We start from the raw sequence: 12,140 nt of genomic DNA, 5'->3' as shown, positions 1-12,140 counted from the left end.
CAAAATTCTCCCAAGACAAGTTTCATTAATGGCCTTATAATGAAAAATTCTGTAAGTATTCCAATAGTGCTAGTATTCTGAAAAAGAAATTTCTGATCAATAATTATTCACATGTAATCTTCACACTGCACTGAAACAACAATTTATTTCAAAGCCATATATTAAGACTTTGGCCACAGCTCACCTTTGCATTTCATATTAAAATAGCAGAATATTAAACTTACTTCCCGTATGCCATTAAGTAGACCATATATTTCTAACCAAATTTGGATTATTAATAATTTGCAGAGGTTATTTAAAGTATTGATTCTGGATATGCAGCACAATTCTAATTTTTTAGAAAATTATTGCCGGATTATAAGCAAACAGATTGTTGGGCATCACTAAGGCATACTGTTAGAATGTTCATCATAAGGCTACTTGCTTCATGGACTAATGAAAGGACAGCACTGGCTACAGACTCAACATGATTTTAGCAAATGGAAAAACTAAAGAATTATACATATGATGGTGATGTTTGCCTACGATTAAGAAAAAAAATCATGCAAACTTTGTTTGATCCCCATATTTTATTAACGAATATTTTGGCTGGCCTTCACTGTGGTGTGAGCATAATTAATCTTTCACCTTTACCATTATGCACCAGCTGTGAAGGGCTAAAGAGACTTACTTTCAAAGTCCAAGAAAAAATGTGCTGCATTGTGGTCTATGTCCCTGGTTAGCACCTTAATGAGATTACCCATGCCAGCAAACCTAAAAATAAAAATGGCAACGTCATTTAGTTCCAGTAAAAAAAATTTTAAGCAGAGGCCTGGGATTTGGCAAAGGCTGGCTTGCTCATAATTACCAACAGGTGCAGGTTTATATGCTTCTAGCATTGAAAATTTGGAACAACAAAAGCACATTTGGCTCTGAGTTTATAGTTACTGTCCCTCTTTTCCACATATCAAAAAAGTTACATAAAGCAAGATTGGAAAAAAGATCAGATTTTTACATATAACTTGCAATATTTACATTTGATTAATATCTATGCTAGGCCATGAATTCATCTTTCAGGTTACACAGACTGTGCTCCTTTAAATGTTTGAGGCATATATTCTCAATTTAAATTAACATCAAAAATAGATTTCTCAAATAAGTAAATATTGAGACCATTATTTTTAAATAATAGGGATATTTTCCTTCTTGCAGAATCAAATTCTGTTGGGAATACAAGGAAGATAGTATTCAAACCACATTTAACCATTAAAGACTGAAGGGAGTTATCAATTAATGACCCATTTAAAAAATTTGACCACACACAAACCAATGTTTCTTACATCTTCTATACTCCTAAGATTAATCAAACTTTTTATTATTTAACTCATAGATTGATTTTTCAACAAGATCAACTATATACAACCATACAAAGTACGTAACCTGGAAGTTAACATAGCAAACAAGCAGAAAAGGAGCCAGCAATTATCACAACTTAGTAAGCTTGCAAAGGAAAAACAGTAAAAATAAGGCACTGTCATCAATTTTTCCCAAGAATTTGCCATGACTCAGTGAGGATGAAGGTGGAAGGAGGTGTCAGGAACATCCAGGAAACCAGGTTCAAACTTGGAAGCTGCAGCAACCAAAAGGAAGGCAGACCATGGCACCCTGCAACCCCCCTTCCCCAATCTCAATACTTTTTCTCCCAATATGGAACTGCTGGCAAATGTAAATGAAACAAATAAAAGTAATAATATCTTTATCAAGAAAGAAGACACCTTATTACTCACCCCCATTACAAGAAGTCTTGAGCACTTGGGGCCGCCTGTGCTGTCCCAGCCCTTCCTCCACCTAGTCCCTGCACAATGGCAGAACCTTCCTCACCTTAAGCTTCCCAAAGAGGAAATAACAGTATATGTATACACATAACAGCTGTTTGCTTTAGAGGTCAAAGTCTGATGGACTGACACAGACACTTCATAGAAAATGTTTAAAGTAATCTAATTTATTCACAAATAAGATAAATACTGAAGGGTCCTCTCTCTTTTAAAACAATATTCTCCCAATGGGAGAGGTAGAAATCTATCTTATTTTGGTATTAAAATCCCTATTACACAGAATTTCACTGGAAAGATTTTGTAAAATGTTTTACACAGATGGATTAGCTAAGACTAAAACTAAGAGGAAAATATTTCTCTTAACTATCTAATATATTGTAAAAAGTTTAATAATACCAAACTTTTATATATAAGGAAAATATAAGCATTTTTTCAAAATCATCATATCCAAATAATCACCCCAAATTGGTTACTACATTTATTCAATAGATTTTTTTTTTTTAGGAACCATTTGGAAATAGGGTATTTCACAGCTTCAATTTTTAAAAGCTTTCAAATATATATGGAATATCTGTTTCCAAACATATATAAATTATCTCACTAACAAGAACTGAGACCAAATATACAAAGAATTACCTGGTGGTATCAAAACTTCAACTATAGATGGGAAATAAGCATGAGAAAGGACTGTAATTGTCTCTTTTTTTTTAAGCTTCAGTGCATGGTTGTGTATCCTAGTTGTTTCTTTTAATCCTTTATGTGAGCTGCCACCACAGTAGGACAACTGACAGACAGGTGGTGTGGTTCCATGACCAGGAAACAAACCTGGGCCGCGGGCAGTGACAGCGCCGAATCTTGACCACCAGGGCTGGCTCTTTAATCGTCTTAAAGAGGAAAAAGGCAGCACACCATTTGGTGTTAAGAGTTTAGTCTATGGAATCACACCAGAATTCTAACTCTAGCTTACTAGCTGTTTGACCTTGAGGATGCTGGTTAACGCTTCTGGGACTCATTTTCTCATCAGTAAAATATACATAACCATAGTAACAATCTTAAAAGGTTATTATTAGAGTTCAATGAGATTAAGCACTGACTTAGCACAGTGGCACACAGAAAGCATTCAATAAATGTTCGGTGTTGGTATAATTATAACCCAAAAATCACAAAATAATTTTAAAAAATAATGGTTCTATTTCTTTTCATACAAACCAGAGTCTCCAACTGATCACTGAATCTCAATGTTATAAATCAGAATAAATCACGAAGCCCATTTTTGTCAAGAATATTGTTGAAATGCTGTCCTACAGTTAGTCCTATGATACCATCATCAGGCACAGGAGGGAGGGAGAAGGGAGAAGTCAGGCTTCCTTACTGTTTTATGTGTATGCACACAGTCGATCCTCAGGGAGAATGCTGAAACTAGCCAAGTTTGACTGCTCCATTTTCCTACATCTCCTTCTGCAAACTTCTTCCACTAGTTAGTCCTCCTTTCGAGGCACCCCAGCCTAACATGACCCTACAGGCCTTACCCTTCACCATCCTTGGTCCTGACCCATTCACTCTTCTTACCTCTTCATTCCAAACAGAGACACTTAGTTTGAAAATGGTCCAGTTTATCTAGTACAGCTTTCTCAACCTCAGCACTATTAACATTTGGGGCTGGGTAATTCTTTTGTGGGGCGGGGCGGGGGGGGGGGTCTGTCTCAAATTGTAGGATTTTTAGCAGCATCCTGGGCCTGTCTGTACACACCAGATGCCAGTAGCAACCTACAAGTTGTGACAACCAAAAATGACTCCAGATATGGCCAATGTCCCCTTGGGGGCCAAATCACCACTGGCTGAGAACCACTGATGCAGTACAACTGCGGTCCAACGCAGACAGTCCCTTTACCGTACAGCACACAGACAGACGCTGTGCAGGCAACCCACACCATGTGTGTCTCTTTGAATAAAAATTCATGGAATTTTTCAAAGATCTGAAAACAGCTCATTAAAATAATATCAGTTGTCATAACTTTTTTATAAGGATAAATTAAAACCATATCACTGTCTTACATAGTTTAACTCTTCATACAAAAACAAAACAAACAAAAAACCTTCTATCCCCTCAGGGTGACTGATTTCAATGAACATGATATAGTGGCTAATCATCAGCTCTGGTAGGTACCAAAGCCCAGCTCTGCCAATTCCAAGCTTTGTGACTTTAGTCAAGTTTCCTGACTTTTCCAGGCCTCAGTTTTCTCATCTGTAAAATGTGGGTAATGATAACATCCACTGCATAGGGTTCACAAAATCATTAAATGGGTTAACAAAAGCAAAACATTTAGTACCATGCCTGGCAATCCATTTGTCGCTATTGCTATGGCTGCTGTGAGAGCAATCAGACTGACCTACAGGATCTGCTCCCAGAGCAGAACTTGTGAAATGTGAGGATTTGGACTGTGTGTGGCAGCCATATTTTTTGGCACAGAGGAAGTCATTCTGTCACAAAACAATGAAGCCAACAAGCAGTGGAGAGTCACAGAAAGTGTCCTAAAATCATTAATTTCTGATCCCATTTGTGCCTGAGTTCCAGCTGCCATTTCCCTCAATTTAGTTGCTAGATTTCCCCCTGGTTTTAAGATATCCTAGTTTCTTGCAACCAATTTCGCTTTTACCTGTTTAGTTGAGTTGAGCTTCTGTCATTTGCATCTAAAAGAGTTCTGACTAACAAGACTTCTAAGTTTCAGATGAACAAATAAATCTGATATGAAAGATACCAAAAAGTTTAAAAGATTTTTCAAATTATATAAAACTTGGTCCAAAAAACTACTGATATATATTAGAGACACTATTTCAAAGTAAATAATAAATATTATAATTTAAAATAATAAACTAAGTCTTAAAATCTGAATTTAGGAGTAAAAGCTAAAGAAGTTTGCTTCAAATTACTTTTTATTGTAATCTTTGGATTTAAACTAAATATTACAAATATTTACTAAGTAAACCAAGAAGAAATTTAATACAACTTTAATACACTGAAACCAAATATAGTTTACCTCAAGTGCGTGTAATAATTCTGGTGGGATTCTGTGACTATGAGCTCTTACATTACATGTTTGTTTCAAAGTTGGCAACTTATCTGGAAAGGAACACACTCTTCCTGGCCTGTAGTCTGTGTATCTTTGAGCTCACAAAAGGCACTTAATAAATACATTAGACCATTTTCCCATAAAACATTTGAAAAAAAATTTCCTTAATTAGAATAATAGAAGCCAATAGAAACAACCATATGCTACAGTTAATACTATACTATTTCCTCTCTCTTTCTAGAAAATTCCTAAGAGAAACTGTTACTTCATTCACTCTTGAGGCTCAGGGGCTTTATAATGCTGTCTCCTCTGCCTAGAATGCTAGTCCCAGGCATTTTCCCATGGCTGGCTTCTTTTCATCCTTCAGGTCTCATCTTAAACACCTCCTCTTCACAGAGGCTTTTCTCTGCCAACTTTATCAATAGTAGTTGCACCCTCACCTCATTATCTTCTATCACATCACCCAACTTATTCCTTCCGCATACTTAACACAATCTGAATGAGTCTATTTGTTTAGGGTCAGTTTTCTTCACGTCCAGTTTATCAACTTAATAAGTAGTTCCGAGTGGGTGGTGAGAAGAAAGCAAAACTCATACACATACTGACTAGCTTTACTGTAAATCAGGGTTTCTCAAACTTGGCGTTATTAACATTTGAACCATATAATTCTTTGTTGTGGGGGCTGTTCTGTGCATTGCATGTTTAGCAGCATCCCAGGCCTCTACCCACTAGACACTTGGTATCACCCCAGCATCCAGTTGTGATAACCAACTATATCTCCTGATACTGCCAAATATCTCCTAGGGGTAAAATTGCCCCTGGTCAAGAACCACTACTTTAAACCTATAACCACAAACATGAAGTGCGTTCTCAGTTTGCCTAGCAATCCTACTACATATCTCCAATCTACTCTCCCACTCTACCAGGTGACCATTCCACAAGCCTTTTTTTTTCTGTATCTCTTCAAACCTTCAACAATCTATCCTCCATCCTCACAAGCAAGAAATGCCCTTACTATGTTTTTTACAAAAAAGAAAAAGAAACATCTACTATCCTTTCTACCACCCTTTCTTCATCAGTAACCACTCGCTCTACCCTCTGCACCTGCTCCTGATGGACAAGCTTTTCTCCAGGGTACCCTTTCTCCCACTCGCTACTCAAGGCTCCACGTCCCCTCCACTACCACACCGTCTTGCCTGTCCTCTTTACAGTAAAACTTGTCAAGTGAGCTGCCATAGTTATTTCTTTCTACTTTTTCACATCCCATTCTCTCAACTCATTCCAATCTGGCTTTTATTCTCACCACTACAATGAAGCTGGTTCCCGTCAAGGTCACCAAAACCTGTATCTGGCTGAATCCAAAGGGCAATTTTCACACTTCAACTTACTGGACCTCTTACTTAGACCCAGTGTATCACTCACTCCTGCCTGAAACACTTTCTTCATCTGACATTTAGGACAATACATTCTCCTGAGTTTCCTTCCTATTTTATGGCTATTCTTTTTCTGTACTCTTCCCTTTGGCATATGTGCAGTTATTTCTCCCATCTTAAAACAAAAAAACTTATCTTGATTCTATTTCCCTCACTAGCTCCCACCCTATTCCGGGCTTCTCTCTGTAGCAAAATTCCTTAAGAAGAGTTGTCTACAGTCATTGTCTTTTATTCTTCTCCTTCCATTCTCTGTTAAACCCACTTCAACCTGGCTTTTGCCCAACCCTACACCACCAAAATTGCTCTGGCAAGGTCATCAAATAACCTCCCTGTTGCTAATATCAATCATCATTTCTCAAGTATTCACCTTACTTCACCTGTCAGGAGCATCTGACGTAACTGGCACTCCCTCCTCCTCAATACACTTTTCTCATTAGGTTAGCGGGTGCCCCGTCTCACCTCCCTCACTGCTATACCAGCCTGGTTCTTGCCACCATCACCTCTTGCCAGGATTATCTCAAAAGCCTCCTAACTGCTTCTACCTTGGCCTCCTACAAACTCTTCTTATTATAAGAGGCAAAGAAATCTTTCAAAAAAATAAATCAACCACATCTCTTCTCTGCTCAAAAACATGCGATTGGGCCGGCCCCGTGGCTTAGTGGTTAAGTGCACACACTCCACTGCTGGCGGCCCAGGTTCGGATCCCGGGCGCGCACCGACGCACCGCTTCTCCAGCCTGCTGAGGCTGCGTTCCACATACAGCAACTAGAAGGATGTGCAGCTATGACATACAACTATCTACTGGGGCTTTGGGGGGGGGGAATAAATAAATCAAAAAAAAAAAAAAAAACATGCGATGGCTTACCAATGTACTCAGAATAAAATCTCAACTCCTTATCAGGTCCCGCAAAATCCTACATGATCTGTCCCTGGCTCACTCTGGTCTCAACTCCAATCACTCTCCACAACAGTGTGTTGCAGTGTCTCTAACACAGGAAGATTTCTGTCCTCTTGGAGCCTTTGTACCTGCTTTTCTCTGGCCCGGAATCCTCTGTCCACAGATCTTCAAATGACAAGCTACTGCACTTTGTTCAGGTCATTGTTTAATGAGACCACCTCAGAGAGGGCTTCCTTGATCCATCTATCTATAATATCTCTTCCCCTCTCATCTCTCTATTCTCTTCCCAAATTGACGGTTACCACCATCTAACACATATTCATTCCTCTGATTATTTATTTACTCTGTCTTCCATGGCAAGGAGAACATTAAGAAGGCAGGAGCTTTGTTTTGTACACTACTCTATCCCCAGCACCTAGAACAACGCTTGGAATGTTGTAGGCAGTCACAAATATTAGATGAAAAATTGCATGATTAAAAATATACACAGAAAACAAAACTTTGTCTGCAAAGTTACAGGAGTGTCCCAAGGAGGGGAGAGGAAAGACCAAAATAAATACTGACAATTGAAAACCGAGTTGGGGGGAAAAAAAAAAAGGCCTGAAGAGCTCATCGCCTTCCCAGTCAAATCAATGAAGAGTGTCTGTCTGTCTCTCTCAGTCAAAATCATTAAGTATATGCCCAAGTATTAAGAATTTTTCAAATGTTAGATATTAGGGAAATAAATGGACAAATAATATGAATATCAAGAAAGTCTACAGTTTGCCAAGATAACTTAGAAAGAACATAATATCCTTCTACAGCCACAAATATGGTTCCAAAACACAAATAAGACTGCAGACTAGCCTGTATCATAATTTTGATCTATGTAAAACTGAATGGCATTCATCTTGTTAAACAAAATAAGCTTTAAAATGTGGGTTTAAGTTGTATTTAATTTCCTTTCGACCTAAAGCCCTCCTAAAAAGTCCTCTTTGGGAATTCTTCACATCTTCTATGAAAGAATTAAAAGCGGAGTGTCAATTCTGCCCCTTCAAAATTTTACAAGGAGGACAAACTCCAAAAGCAAGCCAACATCCATTATCATCTTCAACCCAGATAACCAAATAAAGAACATTAATAAACATGATGAAGTGTTAGAGAAAAAGGAGATACTGAAAACATACTTTGTTCTCTCTAATAAAACTTCAAAACAACAGATTTCATAAGAATGCTGTAATACAATTCCGTACCTTCTAATTTATGGTGACTAAAAAATGTGTGAATGTGAAAAAATATGTCAAAATGATCACTAGAAACTGCCAACCATTTTTAGTGTTGAAGACAAAGAATTTCTTATATTTATCCAAGCTCTGAATCCTAGGCAAAAAGGTCTTCTAGAAAGCATATTACTATAAAATGCTCCTGAATTACATTCTATTGCACATAAAAATATTAGTTAATATTAAATATGCTATTTCTCTATCTCATCAGACATTCAGACCTGTAGAGACAACTGGAAGTCTTTAAAATTGACAAGATGGTGGGTTAATGTGGAATTCAACTATGCTTCTGCTCTACTTGTCTGCTAAGAAATTTCTAGTTCTCATACACGTGTACTGTGAATCTGAAGAAATACTAACAGAATGGAAAATCAATAATGAAAAAGATGATGCAATTTTCACTGAAAAAGGAACACAGATGATGAAGGCCAGGAGAGACTGAGGAAACACAAGCTTACATTTTGTTCATACCCTTTTGTATGTTCAGAAACTAATTATAACACAACGTAATATAACAAAATATAATATTTCGCATGAGCAAAAATATAGTGAATCACTTTCATAACTCTCCTTCTAAAGACAAACTACCAGACATAGAAGAGATTCTGAATTGCTTTGTCATGGACTCAATCAAGCAGCTATTTAAAAAATCTGCTTTAACATTAAAAAAAGCTTTACTACTGTACTCTGAATATAATAACAATGGCAACAGAAAACAAAATTACTAATAAGCAATGGTTCCTTGAGAGAAAGTAATTCATCTGCTAGAACCTATTCAAGAAATGACCAAATTGATGTGCTCTTAGAGAGCAATTACAGAAATATTATACAACACATGTTGAAAAGATCCTTCTTAATCAATCTACTACACAGAAAATGTTCAAATCAGGTGAACGCAAAGTTGAAAGGCAGGTAGAAATTCACATGTTTTTGTTATCCTGAAAGCCAATTATGTAACTCCAAAGCCACGTTTCTAGATCTAAGGTTTAAGTATAAACATTTCTCAAGCGATTGCATAAAGCAGCAAGTACAAGCTAAACTAGTAGAACCTTCAAAAAAATTCAAATGATATCAACAATCTCACTTAGCGCATCTGTTCTGAAAACATTCAGGCACCATCTTCTTCAAACACTGCACAAGTCTTGTTTGCAGAACTGCTTCTATGCAACTGCAGCATCACCATTTAAAAGCAAATGTTGATTTAATTTGCAAATGAACGGTAGACTTAACTCCAGGAGTAATCTAGCAGCAACAACAGTACAAGAACAAAAAATTTTCAATATATCAAACTTTAAAAATCTGACTATTAAAATTAATAACATTGTAATAATTAAATTTTGATAAATTTTCAGATTTATTAAAGTATCCCAGAAGTTTATCCTATGATGATTTTTTGGCTTTGGCCTTAGCTGAATATTGACGTTACTGGCCAAATGTGCATCTGGTGCACCTCTGATACAAGCAACAAAGTAAATCTTCAACATAGTGCAGAGTAAATATTCAATAAATACCTACTAAATTAACTTAATAACTGTAAATAGGTGGGATCCAGTGGCATTTCTTCTATTTGAAGGATTAGTTAGGTACACAATAATTTAAAGGAAAGGTATAATCACAATTCCTTCTGAGCTTCTGATGTGGCTGCAACTCACATTAGGAACAAACATAGTAGTGGATGGTATTGAACATACTAACTCTCTAAGAAGGTGAAAACCTCCAATAGTTGTGTGCCAGTATAATGGAGAGAAAACACCAACTCAAGCAAGTCTACCAATAAAGCACCTGTAATAACTGTCCTGACATTATGCTATGCGCTCTGTCTGCACTGCAAATGTGCATCACACCCAAACCTTCTTCTTGCACCTACTTCTCCACTGCTTTCTTCCCCTGCTTTCTTCCCAACAAGAGAAGCTGCTAAACAGCATCTTGTTTTAGCACAGTGACAACAACTGGGCAACAAACATTTGTTCATTAAATGACATAACCAAGATTTCCCTTTTTCTCCTGCCCTTCCTGTCTTGTGATCTTTATATGGTAAACATGCTTAAGCAGAACCTGAGCTCCCCAGACTTCAATTCTCTCCCCACTCCTGGTTCCACTGAACTTGGTAAGTAGATTTAGCATCCCCTCTGGCACTCTACATTCATAGGGGTTTTCTCCTTCCATCTGTACCCACAGACAATTTGAGCATAAGCTATTCAAGGACTAGAATTCTGAAAGGAAGCAGGAAAATGCTGTTTCTGCTGTACTTAAAGCAACATGGATAAATGAATGCTGAGTAGTAAAAGAGGTGGACTGTGGTGGTTAGTTATCAACTACCTCTCACCCCCAAGCCCATCCTTCTAGACTCTGCTTCGTGATGTTGGACTATAATCCTGTTAAGTACATTTCCCAGACCACTTTGTCAGCTGACTTCTCCTGAAGTTCCATCAATGGGAGGGACTAAAAGGAAATCAGATGGGAAGAAAGAAGGTCCTTCTTTCCGTTTTCAAGTCCCGTGAGCATTTCCTGTCATGCAAAAGACAGCAACGGCTCTAGGCTCTAGCTTCTAGCTTCGTGTGGAACTCCTAGCAGCAGAGCAGCACCTGGCCTCCTTCAGAGGTCTGTCTCCAGCCTTACAGGGTTCCTCCTTTGAGCTCCTAAATTCTGCCTAACCCATGTCTTCCCTTTTGTTCCCCCAGCTCTAGAAGTAATAGTTGCTTCCTGTGTTACCATTAATATCTAAATTACCTTATGTGATATAATAAGAAATATATATTTGATCTTTATCCTCAGTTCCTAACACAGAGCTCCTGAACCCCTTGGAATTTCGTGAGTGACAGGAGCCTCTTTTGTTTTAATGAGGTGACTCTTGGCAGGCCCCTAGACAGCTTCAAGATGGGGGCTGGTTGTCAGAAAGACCAAGACATGATTAGAGGGTTGAAACTTTCAGCTCCACCTCCTGACCTCCAGGGAGGGGAGAGGGACTGAAGACTGAGTTGATCACCAACCGCCAATGATTTATAATAAGTCATGCCTACATAATGGAACCTCCATCAACACCCTTAAATAATGGGGTTTTGAGGAGCTTTCAGGTTGGTAAACGCATCCCCACACTGGGAGGGTGGCACACCCCAACTCCACCGGGACAGAAGCTCCTACACTCAGGACACTTCCAAATCTCACCCTCTGTACCTCTTCATCTGGCTGTTCATTTGTACCCTTTATAAAATCCTTAATAATAAACTGGTACTAGTAAGTAAAGTCTTTCCCTGAGTTCTATGAGCCATTATAGCAAATTATCAAATCTGACAAGGAGGTCATGGGAACTCCCGATTCATAGCTGGTTGGTGAGATGTACAGGAGGCCTGGGACTTGCAACTGGCGTCTGGAGTGGAGGGCAGTCTTGTGGGACTGAGCCCTTAACCTGTGGGCTCTGCACTAATTCCATGTAGTTAGCGTCAGAATCAAAATGAATTGTAGGACACCCAGCTGGTGTCTCGCGAGTTGGAGAACTGGTTGGTGTGGGGAAAAAACTCAAACATTTGGTGTCAGAAGCTGTGTTGGAAAATAGTTCAAAATTGGTGTCAGAAGTGTTGTTAGTAAAAACACTCAGACCTCAGTATCCTCTTTTTGTTCAGGCTTCCAACACTTGTGTAAATAAACTCATATATTAAATCCCC

The 12,140-nt window shown here is 38.2% G+C and overlaps 1 protein-coding gene across 9 annotated transcripts in view; it reads right to left on the bottom strand.

The window, feature by feature from the left end:
- CYRIB (CYFIP related Rac1 interactor B) overlaps positions 1 to 12,140 on the bottom strand; it is a 144,543-nt gene that overhangs the window by 30,673 nt on the left and 101,730 nt on the right. For 2 of the 9 annotated variants that reach the window (XM_087447457.1, XM_087447453.1), the window contains exon 4: positions 671 to 753. The exons of the other annotated variants lie outside the window; for them this stretch is intronic. In XM_087447457.1, coding sequence (XP_087303583.1) covers positions 671 to 743 — 73 coding nt within the window. In that variant the 5' untranslated portion in view covers positions 744 to 753. The remainder of the gene's footprint in view (positions 1 to 670; positions 754 to 12,140) is intronic. 9 annotated transcript variants of the gene reach the window in all.

The sequence above is a fragment of the Ceratotherium simum genome, chromosome 23 (assembly GCF_057802395.1).
Source record: "Ceratotherium simum simum isolate JZ-2026a chromosome 23, ASM5780239v1, whole genome shotgun sequence".
Lineage (NCBI taxonomy): Eukaryota > Metazoa > Chordata > Mammalia > Perissodactyla > Rhinocerotidae > Ceratotherium > Ceratotherium simum.
The sequence above is the reverse complement of the archived record's forward strand: the minus strand, read 5'-3'. Positions and strand labels throughout refer to the sequence as shown.